The sequence below is a fragment of the Miscanthus floridulus genome, chromosome 4 (assembly GCF_019320115.1).
Source record: "Miscanthus floridulus cultivar M001 chromosome 4, ASM1932011v1, whole genome shotgun sequence".
Lineage (NCBI taxonomy): Eukaryota > Viridiplantae > Streptophyta > Magnoliopsida > Poales > Poaceae > Miscanthus > Miscanthus floridulus.
In genome coordinates this window covers 65,113,018-65,136,257 of record NC_089583.1, presented here as the reverse complement: position 1 = coordinate 65,136,257, position 23,240 = coordinate 65,113,018, and the positions used below count along the sequence as shown (strand labels likewise).

The 23,240-nt window shown below is 45.6% G+C and overlaps 1 protein-coding gene across 4 annotated transcripts; it reads right to left on the bottom strand.

The window, feature by feature from the left end:
• Nucleotides 1–15,163: 15,163 nt before the first annotated feature.
• LOC136551588 (protein argonaute 4A-like) lies at nt 15,164–22,977 on the bottom strand. Of its 4 annotated transcripts, none has more exons than XM_066543139.1 (24): nt 22,859–22,977; nt 21,644–21,675; nt 20,451–20,682; nt 20,157–20,362; nt 19,841–20,068; nt 19,587–19,723; nt 19,386–19,483; nt 19,181–19,278; nt 18,885–19,041; nt 18,679–18,795; nt 18,418–18,525; nt 18,261–18,323; nt 18,065–18,178; nt 17,797–17,962; nt 17,599–17,711; nt 17,372–17,509; nt 17,168–17,292; nt 16,980–17,045; nt 16,768–16,831; nt 16,531–16,642; nt 16,357–16,430; nt 15,933–16,027; nt 15,799–15,830; nt 15,164–15,692 (listed from the first exon to the last, which is right to left on the bottom strand). In XM_066543139.1, the coding sequence occupies exons 3-24, from the start codon at nt 20,667–20,669 to the stop codon at nt 15,517–15,519; spliced, it is 2,706 nt and encodes a 901-aa protein (XP_066399236.1). In that variant the 5' UTR covers nt 20,670–20,682; nt 21,644–21,675; nt 22,859–22,977; the 3' UTR covers nt 15,164–15,516. The 4 variants fall into 4 exon arrangements, with proteins under 4 accessions (XP_066399236.1, XP_066399235.1, XP_066399237.1 ...); XM_066543138.1 differs by having other exon boundaries at nt 21,631–21,675; nt 22,859–22,963; XM_066543140.1 differs by lacking the exon at nt 21,644–21,675 and having other exon boundaries at nt 22,859–22,884.
• Between the last annotated feature and the right edge of the window lie 263 nt (nt 22,978–23,240).

Sequence of the window (23,240 nt, the reverse complement as noted above, 5' to 3'; positions counted from 1 at the left end):
ACTTAGTGTTTGCTCCTATGAGAGCACCCTGACCCGAACACTTCTTGGCTCAGGTCGCTCGGGGGCTCCACGAGCATGCACTACTACCTCTCTGTTTTGTTTACTATCGTATGGTGAAATTCCTTTCTACCTAATCAAAAGGGTAGTTCGTTCCTTTAATTTGCCTTATGTAGCTTTGCTTTAAAACATTCCGACCGATCGCACCCCGCCTTCACCTACAGTTATGAGCAGCTAAGCCCCGTGGGCCATGCCCCGGGCTCCCAAGGTTGCAGCCTATGGGACAAACAGGCAGGTATGAGAAAGAAAGGTTAAAAAACAAAATTATGCTAAGGAAAAACTAAGGAACAAAAGGAACAAGCTTCCCCGATCGGAGTGACTCCATCATAGAAAACAAAACCAACTATAGTCATTAAGTACACAGGAACGCTTACATGGGGGCTCCCCCATGAACTTAAACTTTTTACGTTTACTAAACTACTCATACTTTACAAGCTATTGGGCCGAATTGGTGGCATCTGCTGTCGGTGCGGCCGGCGAAGACACGGGTGGATCACTCCCGGGTGGGACGACGTTCGGCTCGGTCGAAGCCGGGGCAATGTCCACCTCCGACCCAGGCTCCATGCCATCCGTAGGCTGGGCAACGTCCTCCCAACGCATGCTTCTGGCCATATCTTCACGGTGGACATCCATCACCCATTGAGCAGAGACTTGCTCTGCCACCGACCTTGCGTGCGGCAGCAAGTTCTCCCCGATCAATAGGATATCCTCTATGCTCAAACCGTTAGCATACCCACTACAGATAGTGGTGAAATCCAGGTTCGGATGGTGTGTCGCCACCGAAGTCAATACCCCTGACGCCCCATACAACAGTTCGCTCACGATAATGTCCCAGACCGCATCTGGGACCTTTGCCAGCTGGACGGTGGGTGCACTAGTGCTTGGCATTGACCCAAAGACGTTCGAGATGACAAGCTGGGCAACATTGCGGATCTGCTCAAGTTCCCCCTCGAGAGCATGTCGCTCTTCACAGGACCTGGCCAGCTCCTCTGTGTCCTGGCTAAAAGTTGCCTTGCCCGTCTCTAGGTCCCACTCCAGTGACTTCACCTTTCCACCCTGCTCTGATAGAGGAGCAACAAGCTCAAAAATGGGCTAAAGGAGCTGACACGACGAAACATAGAAAAGGTACGCACCGACACGGAAGTTCTCAAGGGTGGAGAGTTCCATCACCTACCGAGTCACCTGCTCACGCAGCAGGGCGCTCGCCTCCTCCATCCCCATCACCCGGCCTCGAAGCACGAGCACCTCCTGGTCCGCCTCTGACCGGGCCTTTCGCTCTGACTCTAGGACCTTCCACGCCAACTCTAGGGCGTTCTGCTCTGACACCAAGGCGCTCTGCTCTGACTCAAGGGCCACCAAGGATTCTTGGAACACCGCCTCGATGTCAGCCAGGGATGTCCGCAACCCCACCTCGGTCTCTGCTTAGCGGGCCTTTGCCGCCTCAAGCCCTCAATCGACAGCGGTCGCTCACTCTACTGCATGCTGCCCCTCCGCCCACGCCATGGTCCTAGGACTCGCGGCAAGCAGCCTCCAGCTAATGCTCAAGCTTAGCTACTCGGGCATGCTCCATTCGGAGGAAGCGGGACTTGCGGGATGACATCACCTTCAGACCCTATGAAAAACAAGCATGCTGAGGCAACCAATAAGAGATTCAGAGGTCAAGGACAAATACAGGAAACACACCTCCGTGGCGAGCTGCAGGTCAACCTCGACTAACTGCTGGGCGGACTTAACCTGCTCCAGCACGTCACCGAGTCTCGTGGATAGGTTGGCGAGTTCAAACACCATGGCGAGTCCTTTCCCCCCAAGGATGTCCTAGAGCTGACACTCCTAGGAATCCCAAAGGATGAACCGCACCTTCGCCGGGTCCTCAGGGCAGGGCCACTCCAGGTCACCCTCCGGCAGCCCGTCAGAGAGCACAGCCTCTGACTGAACCACCGCCAGCTCCCACGATGACACCCGTAGCTCCACCATGTCATCAGCCTCATCGTCTGATAGAATATCCACCACCTCGGTTGCGTGGGCTGCCGCCGAGCGTTCCGACTCCAACCCAGCCACATCCCCCACCGACGCCTTTAGCTCCGACGATGAGGGTGAGCCGTGCATCCCTCCACCCGGTGAGGCAGGAAGCTCGGCCTCCCTCTCCTCTTCTGCCGTAGCCGGTGGAGGAGGGGCCATGAGAGTTACCTCCGACGTGACCTCCACCGTCAACATTGGGATTACCGCCAATGCCGCCAATGCCGCTACCACCATACCAGCAACTGACCCGAGGGGCACCACCCCTGGAAGGGAAGACTTCACCGCCGCCACCTTGTTCCCCCTATCACTCACCATGACACGCTATAGGGTGGGCCTCCAAGTCTCCCGCACGGGAGTTGGGGCGATGCTCAACCCTGACATCGCCCGGCCACTGACAAAAGGTGTAGATAAGTCACACTCCAAAAAAACTAAACAGCAAAAGATCGAAAAGGGATAAAGAAAAATGTACCGGGAGGTGAGCGGCATGACTCTGAAGGCAGGACTCAACGTCGATGGGCATGCAAGGCAAGGACCGCTCCTAGGCTGCAACCCGCACCCCCTCACTTTAGCCGAGGGTGGAGTCCTCCTAATTGGCTCCTGCCCAGCCTACGGGTCACCGCGACCCTCGGCTCAGGACTCCTCGACCGAAACAGCGGGCAGGGCATCCTCCGGCTGTGAGTCGTGCAACACACAGGTGCCAGTCTGCTCCTTGGACCGCCCAGCTTGCTCAGCCATGTCCGCGGCAGGTGGGGCATCCTCTGGATGTGAGTCACGCATTGGCATCGCTCCCGGTAATGCACTGGTGCCAGTCTGCTCCTCGGACCGCCCGGCTTGCTTGGCCGCATCCGCGGCAGGCGGGGATGGGACCAGTGATGCCACCAAGGGGTGCGGTGACTGCGTCCGCTTTGCCTCCCATTCGCCAACGACATCCACGCTCGCTGCACGCTTCCTCGGCATGGGAACCACCGCGCGCTTTTCTGCCTCCTGCTCATCACCAGCGGACGTCGCCGTAGGGTCATGATGCTCTGCCAAGGTCACAACGACCTCCCAACTTTCCTCCTCCTCAGAGAAAACCATGTCATCCATATCTGTGGGATCCTCTGACGCAAGCTCCGACTCGACGTCGCTCCTACGTTCCCTGGCCTTCACGTGTCGAGCGACCTCCTGCTCCTTCTCCTGCTTTCACTGAACCTCCCTGGTTCTCTTCTTCTTCTCAGCATCCACCGCCTCCTTCTAGGTGACCTGCTGGGCCATGCCCTCTGGTCCCTTGGGAAGGTGTGGCTGGGACTTGTAAACTCCAAGCCCCTACGGAACGGGTGGCTCGAAATCAAAAAATAGGAAAGCAAAGGAAGAAGCACGGACTAAATACAAGGGAGCATACCAGTCTCGACACGATCACGGAGTTGAAAGGTGCGGGCTTCCCATCGACCCTCTCTTTGGGCTTCAGCTACAGCACCCAGCCAAGGTGACTCCAGACCTCGTCGTCCGGTAGATCCTCCGGCGACGCACGGTCTGGGTCCGACGGGCCACTGTACATCCACATCGGCCACGTCCTCTCCGTCAATGGTGCAACCCGATGGCGGTAGAGGGTGTGGAACACCCGCACCCCATCAAGGCTGCACTTTACGAGCTTCTGGAGCTCCTCCTTGATGACCCCCACCTTATGCTTCTCCTTACGGGCACAACCCCACAACCAACTGTCCTGCTTCTCCGGCCTCCCATCGGTGAACACCGGGAACGGTGCCTCCACCGGATTCCTAATGTAAAACCACTCCCCATGCCACCCCTAGAATGTACGCAGGATACGAGCCTCCCGTGCTCGGTTTCCTCTGCAGGGCGAAACCCCCCACCGGCTCGATCTCGGCCGGATTCCCCACCATCAAGGCTCTCCCAGAGAACAGCCACCGGAAGAAATCCATGTGCGGCTCCATCCCGAGGAAACCCTCGCAGATGGTGATGAAGCCGGCGATGTGCAGCACCTCCATTGGATTAAGGTGCTGCAGCTCTAGACCTCACTCATTAAGGAGCCCACGCAGGAACCAATGCGTGGGGTACCCTAACCCACGCTCATGGAAGGTGAGAAAGGACACCACCTCATCAGGCCAAGGTTGTAGGAACTCCTCCCTCCCGGGAGCCCTCCAGTGCGCCACCTCATTCGACGGCAGGAACCCTTCATGACGAAGGCCTTCAACATCGACTCCCTCACAATGGATGACCTCCAGTCCAACATTTTGCTCCAGGATCGCAAAAGGATTAGTGAGTTTTTCTCTTCTCCCTCGCTCTCTCCCTTTTCTTTCCTAGAAACCACCATGGCTCTCAAGAACGCTCATGGCAAGAAGAAAAAGGAAAGGAGGCAGTAGATGAGGAAAAGGCGAAAGAACAGGGTGAAAAGCTTCTTCCTTCTCCTACTTAAGGAAAAGGGTATAGCAGTTAGGGGAGGGCGCGCCGATTGGGGAAGACGAAACGGCGGAGTGAAAACCCCTCTCTCTTTCCCATTTAATGCAGATGAGACGCCCCCTGACTGATGAGATGTGCCCTACCCGACGGAATGGCTCCTGATCAGACAGGACGTGGCCTGGGTATGGCCCACCACTATAGCATGCCAGCCACTACCGCACGCCGGGCACAAGAACCAAAGCGCCACCTCACACAGGCGGCTCTCCGCATCCCCAGGCGGGACAGAAAAAAACACAAAACAAGATCTCCACCAGGAGAGATCATCGGGCTTCTTAAGTCGATCAAATGGCTCAGGAAAGAATACCAAGGGACAGGTAAGGAGCAAAGGGATGCCCCATGTAGGCCATGCTGACTCTATCACAAATGATGAGCACGGGTCCCGATCGGACATTTCCGACTGGAGCTCTTCAAACCTCGTCACTCGAGTCATCAAGGTAACACTATCGACCCCCGCTATTTCTTTATTTAAATCATTTCATACATCCATACGCGCATTCATTCCATACACCCGTGTCCTTCGGACGATTTAGGCCCTGAACCGCCTAGGGGCTCAGGAACTAAGCATCGCACGTGCAGCAAAATGCATCACAACGCTCCGTGTTGCGTCATGAAGCAGCAGTTGCCTCATTCGATATAAGCAACAACAGAGCCAGGGGAGAAAATTGTAGATGAGCCCCGTGCAGCCCTCGCCAAGTCTGGCAGACATGGTCATATCAACCTTCTCGTTTGATCCTAAGCCTCTACCAAGCCCACAGAATCTCCATCGAAGGGGAGGCCATTAGGCCACCTGGGTTGGTCTCTAGAACGACCCAGGCATCTGCCGAATTGTAGGTAAAGGAGCAGTGGAATGTCACAAGAGGGCTATGCCGACCCCATCACGAATGACGGACCTAGATTCCACTCGATCATACCTGTTAGCGAACTCACCGAGCGCGTCACTCGAACCCAAGCGATCGGGACAAGCGACAAAACTTAGCCCGTCCGATTATGAGGAACCAAGGATGGGGTAACACACACAACTCAAACCGACCCCTACTAAAGTCCTACAGGGCTTGGGGGCTCAAGACACAAAAATGCTTGGGTCTATGACCCTGAACTCGCCCCATCTGGCTACGCTTCGACTGTGCTCCAAAACAACTTGGGTCTGCGACCCTAAACTCGCCCCATCCGGCTATGCTTCAACTACGCTCCAAAAAACACCTGGGACTATGACCATGAACTCACCCCATCTGGCTACGCTTCGACTGTGCTCCAAAAATAACCTGGGTCTGTGTCCCCAAACTCAGCCCATCTGGCTATGCTTCGACTACACTCCAAAAAACACCTGGGTCTGCGACCCCAAACTCGCGCTATCAGGATCCATGACTCTAACTCGCCTGATCCCATAGCACGCACCGACGCCAGGATCAGTGAGCTCTGTCACAATCGATCCCTAAACTAACTAAACTAACTACCTCAGCTGCACAGACTGCACTGAGGCGAGGATCCACGACTCCGACTCATCCTATCCCACGGCGTGCACCGATGCCAGGATCGGCGAACTCCAACTCGTCCAATCCCTTGACTAAACTACCTCGCCCGATGCCACGGCACGCATCGATGCCAGAAACCGTGAGCTCTGTCTCACCCAATCCCTAAAAAACAAACTAAATGCCTCGGCTGCACAATGACACCCTGGTTGACAACTCTGTCTTGACCAAAAAACACGCACACATGCCCACTAACAAACACCCCCCGGACGGTTCTGCCCGAACCGCCCGGAGGCTCGGGGGCTACACCCGTGGGTGCACTCGCGCGCACCCACCATAAAAACAAAAATCCCCTAGATGATTCTGCCCGAATCGCCTGGGGGCTCAGGGGCTCCTATCAGGTTCATAAACCCAGGGTCCTTCGTGGACCGGCTTCCCCGCAAAGACCTGGCCCAAGCAGACAGCAAGCAACTCATGGGCCGACCCATGTACCTAAGCGACAGGGCGGGGGAGTGATCCAATCTCCGACCGGAAGGCCAGGCCGAGGAGGAACAGCGCCTGTTTTCCAACTCCGGCCCACCTCTCCAACCGGAGCACTCGCTTCGGTCTCCAGCCTACCTCCGGATAGCCTCTTCGACCGGAAGGCCTAGACAAAGCACTACTTCCAACTCTGACCCCGCACTCTCCAACCGAGGATATGCCTAGCCCCTGCTCACCGCTCTTCTCTGACTGGCGCGATCAGAGCCGACTAGGACCAACCGACCAGGGACGCCCACTCGGTAGGGACCAGGAAATGTGCGGAGAAAAGCAAGGCAAGGCACACAAGTCAAACCACGATACTAGGGACCGTACCCTGTACACCTGTAGGAACAGTACTCTACAACCGCCCTGACACAAATAGTGTTGTAGGCACCGACATTTCCCTCTATAGTATTGTGGGCGCCATTAACTCCCATACGATAAGGCCCCCCACGTACCTCTAGGCATCGACAGTGTTATGGGCACCGGAATTTACTGTATCGAGCGAACATGGTGAAACTCCTCACATGCCTCTAGGCATCAACAATATATGTAGGTACCGACATCTGCCATACCCATAGCAAGACGACATAACCTACCACATGCATCTAACATCCAACAGTGTTGTAAGCGCCTACCATCATCCTGTACCAGCCAGCGTGGGCAACAAGGTTTAGAAGCATTCGTACTCTCCCCCTCTCACTTGTAAGGCCATCCCTTTCATCTATAAAAGGGGATGCGCTCTCTCCCAGAAAACTAAGTCAATCTAAGCTCTCCAAGCCATCCCCGATTCATTAGATCTACCAAGTTCACTAGCTCACAACCACAGAACCGCCAGGTTCAGACCTCAAGCACATGCTTGAACACTTAGCTCATAGCAGAGCTCCTGTCGCTCTCGGCCCTTCTGACCGAAGCCCGACCGAACCGCTCGTACACCCCATCTTTCTCCTTCTTGTTTGTAACCCCACTGCAAACTTTGAGCACCTAGGCTTAGGAAATAAAGTCACCAACCGACTCAAACTGGACGTAGGGCATATTGCCTGAACCAGTATAAACCCTATGTCATTGAGTGCTAGGCCACCTCCGATCACAACGTATGGCAAAACTACAAATATTTACGTGTTGGTCACTTTCTGCACCGACAGGTAGTTTTGCTAGTTGCTCTACTAATGATGAAAGCTCCTTAATATTGACTAAGGCAAATGCAATGATGTTTAAAATGTGCTTTTTAGCAACATGGAATCTCTTAGGACTTATCTGTGAGCAAAATATGGGACTTACAATACAACCGTGAGGGCTACAGGGCTCTAGCTTTAGTTCAGTATGAAGACCTTTTCTAGCTTATTAGTGGTTATCCGAAAGGTCACAAAAGGGGCTTGCCGAGATGGGTATAGGACAGCCACTGTTCTTTTGTGTATAGCCGCAAAGGAATTATGCCATCTCAAAGGGGGGTTCCTACATCTGCTTGCCGATTGGAAACCTAGCGGCCCTAACTTGTTAGATGAACTTTGAAAGACTTCATAGTGAACCATGTCGTCCTTCCTTATCAGTGGGTCAAGAGATTAGCTACCTTGGGCGAGAGGGTAAATCATAGCTCATGGTGAAAGTGTACAACCTCTGTAGAGTGTAAAACTTGTATATCAGCTATGCTCATGGTCATGAGCAGCCTTGAACCCTTATGGAATAGATGACCATTTATGATAATTATGTTTATGGTATTCATTATTCATGTTTAAGTGATCATGTGTTTATGGATTTGTGATAAACTTGCTGCTACTCAATTGCTTAAAATTGCGACTCATTAAAAGCTTATTACAGTTAAACTAGTGTCTATCTCTTTGAGCCTCATGAACCCTATGTTATTCTTGTTGAGTACGAGATGTACTTATGCTTGTTTATTTTTATTACTTGGATAAAAATCCTAGATGGGTACCAGATGTTGGAGCTAGTGAGTTTTCTGAGAGGTGTTAGGCATATATACCCCTAGTCAGCCATCCCTATGAAGGTGAAGCCTACAGACAAGATTAGCGACCGTTCCGCTGTACTTTGATGTAAGTGATGAAGTAACTATGTACTATTAAATAACATTGTTTTTGATATCTTTCATTTTGTTGTGGTATGTATGGACTTCCTGGGTAGACATATGGCTAGCCTGGTTTTGTTCTTTAAAATAGGGTATGACAAGAAGGCTAGTTGGTCTGATTGTTAGACAAAGGATCTCCTTGGTCCTGCCTTCATTCAATTCATTAAGTGAACAAGACAAGATGACTTTATTTAATGAGTGTGTCCAGCCTTGGTTAGAGTTTCTAGAAGAATTGAAGGCTATTGTGTGTAAGAAGATAATTCATATGGTAGCCAAGAGTTGGAGAACCCACAAAAGCGACCTTACATGCAATTTCATCAACAAAGGGTTGGATGCCATGGTGAAGCATACACACATTCTAAAAGAAGATTGGGCAGTGTTTGTGAAACTAAAGGACAACAAAGAAGCAAAGGCAGAAAGTGAGAAGTACAAGAAGCTTCGGGAGAGGAACTTGCATGACAACTGCCTGGGGATAGCAGGGTATGAAGGGAAAGCCACAAAGTGGAAGTAGGAGGACAAGGAGTTAGCCGCCCAAGGCATCAGTAATCCTTGGGACAAGTTTCCAAGTGGCCACCTATTAGAATTTATTAACGCACACAGATATATCCGCAAGCATAGGATACCGCTGTAGCTTTCACCCGGAAGTATTCCAAGTATAGTATCCATAGGAAAATGTGTGAGACTAACTATGGTCTAACTTAACTAAGGGTAGCAACAAGGTTAGGATAAACAGGAGCATAGAGAAGATTACTAAGGTTCTCTAATTTGAACTTAGGTAAGCTATGTCTTCTACTATTCAACTAGGGACATTACTAAGGAAAGACACCAACAGAGGATGCTTTCCATCGTAACCAGGTCCTACTTGCCCTACAGACGGAAGATGGACTATAGAGTATTTAACGAGGCTATAAGAATCACCCTCGCGAGCTACCACCGATCCGAAATGCAGGGTGCATCCATGATTAACCCAAGTCTAAGCACCATGCTTACACTTACGATTAATACTTTACTCCCCCTAGGAAGAGAATAAAGCACTCAAAAGAGTCGCGATCCTGATGAACAATATAAACAAGATGCTTACTTGAATCAAAAGTTGACTACCAGAGAAATCTCAGAGGCAAGCTGAGATTGAACTTGGATCTGCCAAGGTACAAGCCATAGAGAGAGAGCACCGACAGGCCAGCACCTCCTCCAAACTCTTCCCTCACTCTCTATCTCACTATTTCTATTTATAAGGCTATACCCTATGGAGGACTAATCTTCTCTTAATTGCTGGCTCTGATCCTAAAGATATGAATTAGGGTTTTAGGGATGGCTCTCCTAAGGGGGTATAGGGTCATATATATAGGGGGTAGCGTCAATTCTGGACCCTCGAATCAAACCAACTTAAAAGGACGGTGTAGATGCAATCTAGGAAGTGGTGGAGAACTGACATACGAAGTGGGGGCTGACTGGTGGACCCCATAGGCCGACCGGCCTATAGGTGGGGCTGACCGGCCTGTCATAGTGATAGGTGGGCCCCATCTTTGGTGGTTTGCCCTCTGGTGTCTTCTAGAGTCTTCCCAAGTCAGTTTCATCGCGGATAAACATGATTTACTTTGATGAATAGGTCCACCTTGACACTTTTCTGATTAAATCCTCCTGCAAACATAGATTCACCAAAATTTATGGAATTTATTAGTTTAAACCTGTATACCTATGTTTGGTGATGGATTTAAGTATATGTGCAGGTTATATTGATGGTTTATAATTGATTTTAACGACCGTTGTTGACGGTCACTAACACCCGTTTTGACCATCAACATTCCACCCAAAAGCATGGTAAAGTGAGGTAAATCATCATCACATGTGTAGAATTTTGTTTATAATTCACCTAGTTCTACTTGTGCTTGTAGAATTATTTGTATGTAGGAAATATGGCAAATTTTGGCCAAAATGGTGACAAACATGGACCAAGGAAGCAAGTGGACGTGGCAGGGCCACCTAGGCCCACTGGCCAGCACCGCCCGGTGCCACCTAGGCATCGCCCGGCCCCACCAAGTGCCAACTTGGCACTTTGCCACATCAGCGATCCATGGGAGCCCCTCTAGAACCAATTGGATGCGTTGATTTAAGTCGATTCAACCAATGGTCATGATGAAGAGGCCATGGATCCATGGGCCCATTGTCATAGACTTGGAGCTTCATCAACCAACTTACCAAACAAGTTTCACCATGTGTTGCTTCTACAACCACCATTAGGAGCCAACCATCGCCGTTGGATCGTAAGGCGGTAGAATGGAGGGTCGGCCGGTGCCCTACCTTGGCCACCCAACACCCTAGGTCCTCCACCAACCTCCCTGCTGCCTACAAATACCCCTCCCCTACTATATACTATAAATAGTGGGTGTGGAGCTCGGTGGAGAAGTGCCCCATTCATTTCAAAGCTCTCCAAGGTTATCTTAGCTTTCTAGCTTAGCATAGCTATAGAGTAGTAGTCTAGTAGTGGAGTAGAGCAAGAGCAGAGCTGCTCTCGACGTCCGGAAGAGTCTTCTAGGTCTGGTATAGCACCTTTGTAATTCTTTCATTTCTGCATTACTTTATTCAGTATTTATTTTAGTACTTTATTCTAGTATTACTTCCTTTACTTTAAGTACTTAGTCATTAGTGTTCATCATTAGTGAGCTTAGGTGCTTCTTGTTTGGCATTAGTAATATAGGTTATCTTATCATTAGTAGTCTTTTGTTAGTACCGGTTCCACCGTCTGGTTAGGGTGCTTTGATCTCATTTCATCGAAGCTTGGATCGAAGTAGTAAGTTTATAGATTAAGCGTGGTGCTTAGGTTGTAGATTATCTGTGGATACGGCTACGCCTCCAGATAGATTGTGGTAGGTGGCAAGTGGTGACAGCTATTGGTATAAATTAATGCACACAGAATAATCCACATGTGCACAGATATTATACTGATGTAGCACTTCAACGGGAGTACCCAGTTTATATCGAACTCGAGGAAACATGTGTGAGAATAACTAAATCTAACTTATCCCAACTTCACAATCAAGGCTAGATAATAGGAGCGTAGAGGAGACTGCTAAAGTCTTCTAGTTCTAACTTCGGTAAGCTTTGTCTTCTATTGTTCAATTTTGAGGATATTACTAGAGAAAACACAGGTAGAGTATGTTGCCTATAGCAACAAGGTCCTGCTAGGCCTACTAACGGGAGGTGGGCCACAAATGATTCAATGAGCTACCACCGATCCAAAAAATAGGGTACATTCACGAGTAACCGAGTCTAAGCACCATGCTTACACTACGAATACTACTTTAACCCAGGAGTTACAAGAATTAAAGTACTCAAAAGAGAGTTGCAAACCTGAAGAACAATATGAATAAGATGCTTACTTGAATTAGAAGTCGATTACCAGAGAAATCTCAGAAGCAAGCTCAAGAAGAACTTGATTCCGCTAGGGTACAAGCCGTAGAGAGAGCACCGACAGGCTGGGACTCCTCCAAACTCTTCCCTCTCACTCTATCTTACTATCTCTAATACAAGACTAGATCCTATTGAGGACTAATCTTCTCTTGATTGCTAGCTCTGATCCTGTTGGGCATGAATTAGGGTTTCTGGCTTCTCAGCTCTAAGGATCAAACGAGAACCACTTTTTATGGCACGCAACCTATAGTTGTATTCTTTTTAGGATGGAGGTAGTATCTCTTAAACTTACTCTTTAAATCAAAATTTGAATAGTCATTTTTGGATAAAAATCTTTTTCTATATCTTTCCATCCTCTGGCAGCTTCTATCTCAATCTCTATTTTTGGCCAGTGAAAAATCCAGAATATAAGAAATCCGTAATAGAGTATGATAATATTTAGGGATTTAATTAAAGTAGTACAAAATTTGGAAAGTAATCGTCTAGCTTAGTTTAAAAAAACAACATCCGCATGGTACCTATCATTGATTTCTATTACTAATTCAAATGTAGTAATTAGGAAGGGTTACATGCGTCATTTGGTTTACCATATTTCTAGAATTTCTATGATACTCCCCCCCCCCCCCCCCCCTCCTAAAAGAGTGTCATTTTGGGTTCCGTGCCGATCAAATATTCTTAACTTTGACTAGATTTATAAAAAATATTAGCAACGTTTGTATCTCCAAATTAGCTCATTATAAAAGTAGATTCAATGATCTATCTAATAATACTAATTATGCGCTATAAATATTAATATTTTCTTGTATATATTTGGTCAAAGTACCTCGAGAAGCGAGAATAACACTTATTTTGGGACGGAGGGAAGTAGTAATCAGGCAGGAAAAATTGAGGCTACCTAAAAATAGAAGGTCACTTTAGGTCATAATGCCTAAGATTTAGCAAGTTTATTGATAGAAATCTATCGTTTATTTTCAGATGCTTTGTCATTTTTTTTTAATTCTAGTTATTCCTATGTAAGAGATAGAATTCTTCATGACATGACGAAATTTTTCTCTTTTTAAATTCTTTTTTAGTATATAAAGCAAAAAGAAAGAAAAGATGGATAAGGAATTATTTCTCTATGTTTTATCATTTGATTTATGATTTTTTAAAAAAATATTCTATTGGATTGGATTTGTTCGAGAATTCGAAGAATTACAACAAGCTCTAAAAAGTAAACTAGCTAAATGGCAGCTAAACTCGCCTAGACTGGTAAACCTAAAGATCAGGTCGTATACGTATTTTGAACTTTCGATTCCCCGTATTTTAAGATGGATATGCAGGTGAGTATACATACACAATGCAAGTGCTATGGCTGGTCAGAAGAGGAAATGATTAAATAAAAAAGTTTACATCTGCGTTTTGAACCTCAACATTAGGTGAGCTGGCTTTCCGAAAGGGCGGCTTGTTTACTATCCGGACAGAACAAATTGAAAGTGGACAAGCAAAAGATTGTTCTTTTTTCCATATATAAACATGGAACGCGTACATCATTAATACTGTATGCATTTATGGAAAGAGCAAGCTTTGTCTAATAAGAGGTTATTTCCTTAATTAAGCAATGCTTTGTCCTTTATAAACGGACCTAAGCCCTTTGTCTCATGCGACGTATGGTACATAACCTGCGACGAATGTTGGCAAGAAAGCTGGCAAAAAGACAGGGAGAAGGCGATGTTGATTATAGGTTTTGCTCCTTTTATACAGATGAGGCGATGTTGATTATAGGTTTTGTTCCATTTATACAGATGCAAGCAACGATGTCGATTACAGGTTCCTGTCCCTGCTTCTGCTACGAAGATGATATGATATGCATTAAAGGTTCTTGTCCTCTACCCGCTCTAAGATGTATCCAACGTGGTTTGGATATATACAGTAGGTTCTTGTCATGGTAGATTATAGGTTCTGCCGATATAATTACAGATTCTTCCCCTTCTCCGGAGCTTGATTGTCCTACACATCCCTTCGGGTGTCTTTGTTTCCGGCTGCCAAAAGTTTAGCCTCGTTACATCGAATCTTTGATATCAATTAGGAGTATTAAATATAAGTTAATTATAAAAGTAATTACAAGGATGGAGACTAATTTGCGAGACGAATCTATTAAGTCTAATTAGTCCATGATTTAATAATGCGGTGCTACAGTAAAACCATTTGCTAATTATGGATTAATCTATTAAGCCTAATTAGTCCACGATGTGGTGCTACAGTGAAACATTTGCTAATTATGGATTAATTAGGCTTAATAGATTCGTCTCGCTAATTAATCTACTTTTGTGTAATTAGTTTTATAGTAAGCTCATGTTTAGTCCTCTAGTAAACATCCGAACGTACACAACTAAACTTTAGCCCTGGATCCCAAGCTTGCCGGTACTACAGATGCCTTCTACGATTCTACGTATCATAGGTTCTACGAAGCTTGCCTGTTGGACAGACCCCTTCTACGATTCTAAGTATCAGATTCTTTGCTCATAGCCTCATCATACTTTGTCATAGCCTAATCAAACGTAGAAAGGGCGATGATGATTTTGATTAGGGCTACAGGTTCTACTCCCTTTTATGGGACCAGGCGATTATGTGGATTACAGAGTTTGCGGGACTGAGCAAGCAGCAGTAACCATCAGAGGTGCCGCCTAGTACAGCACGCGGCTTCATCCCGTACCAACGCTCAGGCTACTACAGACCAGCAAGAAAGTCCCAAATAGCCCAGAGTGCCAAATGTAATCCAGTCGTGCCAATGTGTGCAATCTCAAGCTAGGGCCACTACTGAAACAAATATCACACTTGGCATGCAATAAAAAGTAGAACCTGTAATCCCATAGGAGCTCCAGGTGCAATCCCAGCACGCACCACAGGCTGTAAGCTCTTGCAAGCTATTGGTTAGCAACGTGATTTAACCCAAGGTAAATACAGACAGGAGCTTACAGCCCAATTCGCAGCAACGTGTAGAAAGCAAACATGTCATCAGACCAGCAGGTCCCAACTCCCAAGTAGTCAAATGAAGCCATCCACTCCAATTTTTCAATCTCAAGCTGAACCACTACTGAAACATACCAAACATACCAGATACCACACTTGCATACTACCAAGCTGAAAACAGCAACCAGGACAGACAATAAGCACGACAGCACAACTCATAGATCGAACCAGCAACGCTTAAAAGGATGGTTTAACGACATCCTACAAGGTTCCAAGTCTTCCTGAGGGCAGGCAAGACACAAAGCACTGCAACAAGCCCTCAGCCAAACATAACTGCAGCGATGCTTTAAAAACTAGCATTTAACATCCTACTACCAAGTCTTCCAGAGGCAGGCACCAAGTGCCGCAACAAGTTCATAAGTTAAGGGGCATCATAGCGTTTACTGCCACCAGACATAACTACTACAAGGGTTCAGATCCAACCACGCACCAGAAGTAAGGCCACGGCACATGCCAAAGAAAAATGCCGAAGCAGCAAGCTATAGATGCTCAGCAGAAGAACATCGAGCTCCTGACTCTCTCATGCAGACGGGGCAGCTCCTGGACAGGGGCGCTGCCCGCCGAACTATGGCCCCCATGGCTGGAGGACGTCTCCGACATCTCATCAAACTTTATGAACCGGCCGACTTGAGTAGCCGCAAGATGTGCATAGCAGATGGGAGCAACTGCAGGCAGGCAAACAATGGAATCAGTTCCCACAGATCTGATACACAAGCTACTGGAGGTGATGAGTTTGCCACACAAAAAGAAAAGTTGCCAGAGTAAACTTACCAACTGATATGGCTGTTGTGCTCCTTTGGTACCTGAAATAAAGTCCCACAAAATGGGTAGTGAGCAGGCAAGTTTTTTCATAATAACAGGACAATAGGTTAGCAAAAGTTTTTAAGCCTCTGCTTGGTACTTACACATAAGAAAGGGAATGCACCAGCTCCTGCAGGTCATCAGGGTTGAAGCCTATCTCATCATGCAGGATGTGATAGTGAGTTGGCCTCGTAGTCCCCTGGCAAAAAAAGAAACATGCAATTAGATCTATCAATTCACATAAAAAATAATGTCTACATAGGCAAACTTAATGACAGCAGAACCAAGTTTCAGTGAAATCTCGGATACACACTGAAACAAGGTGATAGCAGCACAAGCAGACACATAAAACAACCTCAAATTTGGCCATCTACTGGAGCAATATTACAACCAAGTTTACCACTGATGGTGTGAAGCACCTTGGCAGTTTAAATCCGAACACAGTTGCTTTAGTGTGGGGTTACAAATGCAGGACATTTCTCATTTCAGGGCAAAACAACACCAATTGACTGTAGATCAAATGCTTACGATCATTCCAGCATGTGAACACATGTAGAAGTCAAAGTTCCTTGGATGGCAGACTTTGTTGTCCACAACAGTCCCTACAGATAAAGCCATTGAGATGATTAGAGAATATAATAAGGTCACCAATAAATGAGCCTACACAATTGCAACAGCAGAATGGTAGGTGATGAAGATTACCAGGTGGAACATTATCTGGCTTGCCAGGAATGAAAAATTTAGTGTGATGGTTCTTCTGGGCAATAATCAACGTGAACTTCGGATTCCATTTCTCATCAAGAAATTTGCAAGCCTGAAGAGGTAATAGGACCATGTTAATATGGACAAGCACGCAGTACAGCATAATTGGATAAAAGCAACCATGACAACATCACAACACCAATAGAGCGTGCCAATAGATTTGCTAACAAAAAATACCTCGATGATTTGTAGCAACTCAATGTTCAGCACCTGATTAAACTGACTTTCGCTAACACCATCCCTATAAATTAAACACAAATCAGCTCGGTGCTATAACAAAACAGATGAGACAGGAGATAGGCAACCAATTTTCTGAACCAAACAATTACTTCCACAAAAAAAGTTAACTACCCAGATTTGCAAACAGATAGTTTAAAATAATAACAGACCTGAAGATGATGACTTGGTCAGGCTTTCTCTTCCCAGAACTGGTGTAGAAGTCAATCAGACACTCCCTGAAGATACATCAAATTCCAACAAGTAACGGGAGAAAGCATGTCATTAGAACATAAAGGATATTCAGCAAAGTGCAACATGATCAAACTTAACGATGGTAATGCAGGTAAAGATCTCTTACCGAATTAGACCATCATCTTCAGTTTCCCGTGGATTAAACAATGAGTTAATCATTTCCATTTTAGGTTGGGTGCGGACAGAAGCTCTGTATTTCGAGATAAGTGGCCATTCACGAGAACTAACAACCTAAGAAAAACAAAATCAGAACTGTCACAGTAGCTACTATTTATTGTTTATCACAGAAAATTACAAAAATTATACTTACAGCAGCAATGGACGGTACATCAGAATATCCAGGAGAGCCGTGGGATACGTCCATTCCCAAGATTATAGTTGGAACCTTGGATACGAGAGGAATTGCTGGGGATGTCTCAATTTGGAGCAAGGAATTCATGCCACCCAACTGTTTGAAAAGGGAAAAAATATCAAAAAAATATAATTGCCATATACAAATGTAGCCATGCTCTCAAATCTCAGGGCGAAGTTACAGACCTTTGCATTTATCTTTAGTAGGACATTTGTAAGATACTGATCATTGACTCTAGTTGGTGCCACGCACTGTGTTACGATCCCAAATTCAGCAAGGCATTTCTTCTTCCAAGGCCCTGTAAAGGTCAATGGCATAATGATACAGCAGAAAATAAAATGTGCCACAGAAGTTAACAGCGATTTATAGTAGTATTAACCAACCATAAATATCAGAATTCTTCCTTTCAGCTAGAACACACAAAAGAAACTTGGGTGCTCCAGGAAGCTTAGTTTTCACTTGTTCAAACATGTCTTCAACCCTTCCTACAGCAGGTGACCGTCTCATTGAAGAATTCTCATCAAATACATCGAAAGGTGCTTCAACCATCTGCAATACCAAACAAGTAAATAAGAACATGTGGAAATACAATACCAAACATGAATTAGAACACATCTGGAAATGCGTAACATGATGAGAAAATAAACTTACAATCCCCTTCATGCCTCCACACTTGATGAGATCACGGACAAGATCCCTGACATTGCATCGTGCAGAAAAGTTGACCACTGCCCATTTCTCGACACTGCTAGCTCTAATGAGCCTCTGAAAACAGAAATTCAAATATTACATGTGACATCATGAGAATCCACATACACATAAGCAAGAATATGCTATACATGCTGACCTTATTGTTGAAGTTCCATCTACCATTGCGTGTAAAAATGTCTTCTCCATTCCCAGCTTTAAGCTGAACGAAAAGACAGTTATAAGATTTACAGCTTCAAAATTCCATAGCCACAAAGGATGTCTGAAATGATATAGGATAAACAGTAATGACCAACCTTGGGGGGCTGCAGTACCCTACCATCAACTTCTGTGAAACTTCTAGCAATTGTAATCCCGCATGCCTTCAGCATGGGCTCTGCATCATAGTTGCTTCTTTGCAGTACCTGCCCAATTTGACATGAAAAAAAAAACAACAGTTTAAGAAAACCACGCCTACCAATAACCCAACTTGCTAGGCCCAATTGTTATTGTTATATATAATAACAAAAAGAAAAGAATTGCTAGGTTCAACCGTTCAGTCCAAAAAAATCACTCACATCATACAAAACAGACATCCTTTCTTGTGGTTTCTGCCTAGATTTCTCAACAAGTGACGACCTCTGTAGTGTCCTCAAAGCTTTAGTGTATCTTTGTAAAGGCAGAAGACTGCATAACTGGTAAACATGGAAACAATCTTCACAACATTAGAAGGGAAAAGAGATTCACAGCAAAGGAACAACACTACTATTCAAATAATAGTTACCTCAACTGGAAAATATGTTGGCCGCTTTGGTTTTCCCACAATGATACAAGGAAGATCACCAGAGTATTGCAGCTCTATGCCACGGTTTTTTACGAAGTAATCAAAAACAGTGATCACTTCAGAGTCACCATTGCCATTTTTATGTTTCAGTGTGAATCTACATAAGCAAGGAAATCACCAAGTACTTAGAAAATGTATATGAAACTAAGATGCAGAACTCAAAAGGAGCTTGGAGAACAAAATAAAGTGCAAACAATATAAAAACCGTTCAAACACCAACACATCACGCTACTTACAATTGCTCACGGCAAGGTCTGTCGCTGAGACCAACAATCTTCTGCTCTTGGTTCGCTGGACTTGTTTTTATCCGTAAGTTCTTCAGTGCACGCTTGGCCTGCATAAATAAGTAAAAGAAATTGCAAAAATAAACATCTAAAGTATGGTGAAATGGAACTCAACCTTCAGCCTATACTATCTGTTGTATTTAGCATGAAACATTACCTTAGCCCAATCAATCATGCTTGGATCACTAACTTCCTGATTGGCAAGCAGAAAATCAATGACAGGACCAGGTTTCACAATCATTGTGGTGGACACATCTGCACAACATAGTAACACATGCAGACATTACCAACTGCATAGAGAGAAATGATCATTGTATTGTATAGATTAAAACAGGGCATATGGATGATATGAACAGACCGATATTGAGTGAAAGTCCACTCTGGGTTGCACGAAAACTAGAATGAAACCCTCTACAGCCCACTACACCACCACCCAGGTCAACAAAGTTGGAAGGATTGTTGTGGAAGAATGATTGCCTTACTAATAGGCAACCCCTGCAAGCAAAAAGAGACACGGTTAAAGACAGAGAATGGCTACACTGCAAGAACCGTCAATAATATCAGCAATATTTGTAATATATGCCCTCTGAACTGCATGAAACAATTACTTACTGCTTAGCTGAGTGCTGCCTCAGAATAATGTCAATCACTCGAATTGCTTCCTGAGTGTGCTCTGATTCCTGACCTCTCAAGGCCTGTGAGATTGCACTCATGGGAATTTTTGCAGCAAAAGAGAGTTCGACCTTGTACGTCTTTGTATTATAATCATAAGACCTTCTGATCCTTTTCCTGTCACTTCCAGGAGGACTGTCATTGCCTGGACTGCCATTTGCAGGAGTCCTGAAAGCAAGAAAGTCAAGTTAACATTTAGGGATAATTATCATCAGAGTAGATAATGACAAAATCAATCAAAATAACTGAGGCTTACTTTCCAGTTGAAACATCATCCACCACGACAGTGAACTCTTTTTTAACTTGAGGAAGAGCACCAATTGTGAACAGGCTCTTCTCACCATCATATGCAAAATCTTTATTTTCATGTTCAACAGCATAAGTTTGCTGCAGTTTTTCGATCACTTTTCTTCCCGACCCTTTGCAATCAACCGGTGTATCATCTTCATACTTCAGATTGACCTGCAACCAGTAAAAGATAACAGCATTGATAATGAAGGTATGAGGATGAAAATAAAGAAATGACACTGGACAAGAATTAGAGACGCACGTAATAGTGATAGAAATAATCTGCAGCATTCATGAGAGAAACTTTGAAGTGATTTGTTATCAGTTTTATCTGCTGCCCCTTTCTGCCAAAGCCATTCCTCTGGACCGGACTCCTAAGTTTCAATGGCGCCTTTGTTTCATCAGCTTTAAGTGGCTCAACACCAGCAGCCAAAGGAGGTGGTGGAGGCAAGTCATCAGCCTCTCCATTGTGAGACTCCATTTAGTGAGCCTTGCTACATGAGTAGATATCCAAAGCAACCCAATCAAACATATACATAGGCACTAGCTGTATGATTCAAGCAAGCAGCAATGCAACTGAAGCGGCAGAAGGACAAGTATACAGGTAAATCACCCTTTTAACAGAGATAAAACATCTGATTTCAGAAAAGTACAACAAGTGGAAGCAACAAAAACTAGGAATTCAATAGTAATTGGGCCTTATTACACAGTAATGGGAGTCCCTAACTTATGCCACACCCCCAACAATACACATACACATTCTCTAAAGTAATATCAACTGCCAACTATTTACATTGTGCCAACAGTATACATTTCAGACATTGCCCCGTTCACTTGGCTAATAAGCCATGGCTGAAAGTACTTGGCTGATTTGTTGTGAGAGAAAAATAATGTTCGTTGACTGAAAAAGTATGGCTTACAAGCCCAACGAACGTCTACTCCCAAGTCCCATCACGGCCAAATATGCAACAAAAATGTAACATCAGGATAATTTATTATTTTGCAACCCACACTAATAGCAATAGAAGATATTCCACTTATATCAATTAGAAATTGGAACATTTAAATATATGGCATCTGTTTTGTTTCCTAATACTTCATACAATGAAGAAGAGAAGAAGTCACTGTATAGTATAGAATATAGATGTAAGAATGATACAGGTAGGCAAAGCCAATTGCTGTGACCGAACAAATTTAAAAACAAAAAATGAAATCATGATCATCTCACAAACTATGGAAACATTAATAAACAACAAACTAAGGAAACAGTACTAAACAAGGACCTCGAACACAACACACTACCATAGTCCATAGAAGATTTGCTAGTGACAACTCATACAGAAACATCCTACTGGAACTCATACAGAAACATCCTATAGGAGCCGTTCTACATGCTCAGTTGCTCACACAAAATTGTAAACCATATGGCATAATATACTTACGAGAGCAATGTACCTGGCCCAAAGCTGCAAAGCCTCTGCCCAACCCTGCACATCAACAAATAATGAAAACGAATTATATCATATCATATGACAATAAAAGGACAATAAACAAACGAGAATGTAAATAAATTACAAAAAGAGTCATGTAACAATAATTATATATCTGTATAGACCTCAAAAAATTGCAAAAGATTTGAAAGGGTAATAAATCCAGGAAGAAAGGCAAGAAAAAAAAGCCACTTTTCCTTTGGAAAGTCATGGCGAAATTTCCTGACTCCAAGAAACCCCCCCCAAAAAAACAAAGAATATTGCTGGGCGTACCCCCTAATTAACAACGACGCCGCACAAAAACCCTTATGAATCAACCTTCCAGAACAACGCACTAGCACTATTATTCTTAAGAATGGACCTTCCAGAGATGCGTATTTATCAAACATCGAATAAAAAATTATTCAAAAACTATCCTTCCTGCAGAGAAATGAACAGTGCCACCATAAACCTCCCAAAAAACTTTAAAACACATAAAAATCAGATCTTTAACATGATGAGCAGGAGAACCATAAAACCATCTATAGAAAAACGCGCAAAAATAAATAAAAAATAAATCTTTTAAGATAACAAAGAAGAAAACCTGAATACCCTCCTCCATATATACGTAGAAAAGCTCAAAAAAAAGAGGGAGAAAATTAAGCCTTAAACATGACAAAAACAAATGCGCGACGAAAAGAGAGGGAAAACAGACCATTGCCATTGCACTAATGAAAACAAGAAAACCCTCCATGTAACTAAAAAAAAGAGGAAAATCGGAAAAGGCATAAAAAAAGTATCAATCCACAAAAGAAAAACCCCAAACGCGGTCACATGCGCGACACGGGGGCACCACAATCAATCCACCAAGGAAAAGCCTCGACCTGCTCGATGGAGAACAATAGAAACATGCCTAAAACCGCAGGCAAACCCACCAAAAACCTAGGGGAACAGAATCCATCCACAAAGACAACACCTTTGTAAGCGCAGACCGGAATGCAGCGATCTTGACACAAAAAAAAACCCAAAGAAACGAAGAACACACCGCCCGAGGGGCGCAAAAACCCTCACCACAGAAACCCTCCCTAAATCCGCGGCAAGAACAGGCGATCTAAACCCCGCCAAAACTCTAGATTTCCACGAACAGGGAGGCGGGGGAGTGGGAGAGGGAGAGGAACAGAGGAGGAGGGTTTTCGGTTACCGCCGAGTGGTGGAAGCGGATGGCGAGTTGGCAACGTCTCCGAGAAGCCGAGAGAACTTCTCACCCTTCCGGCCCCTCCGGCTTTCCAAACAGAACACAACTGGGAGGGCAGCGCACCCACCCCTCTTGCACCAGCAGCCCGGCCTCCTGTACGACGGGGAGGGAAGGGCAGCGAGGTCATTCCGCACCCACCCGCCCGTGCGGTGCGCTCTCTTACGGTTGCGGGGCCGTCCGTGGGCTCCGATCGGCCCATCTGGACCGTGCGTTGGGAGAGCCCGAAACTTGAGGCCGAGACCAGGTGACACGTGGACTGGAGCATTGGACGCGGTAGGCACCTCACGCACTAACGCCCACCGTGCTCTCCACTTCCTCGGTGCACGCC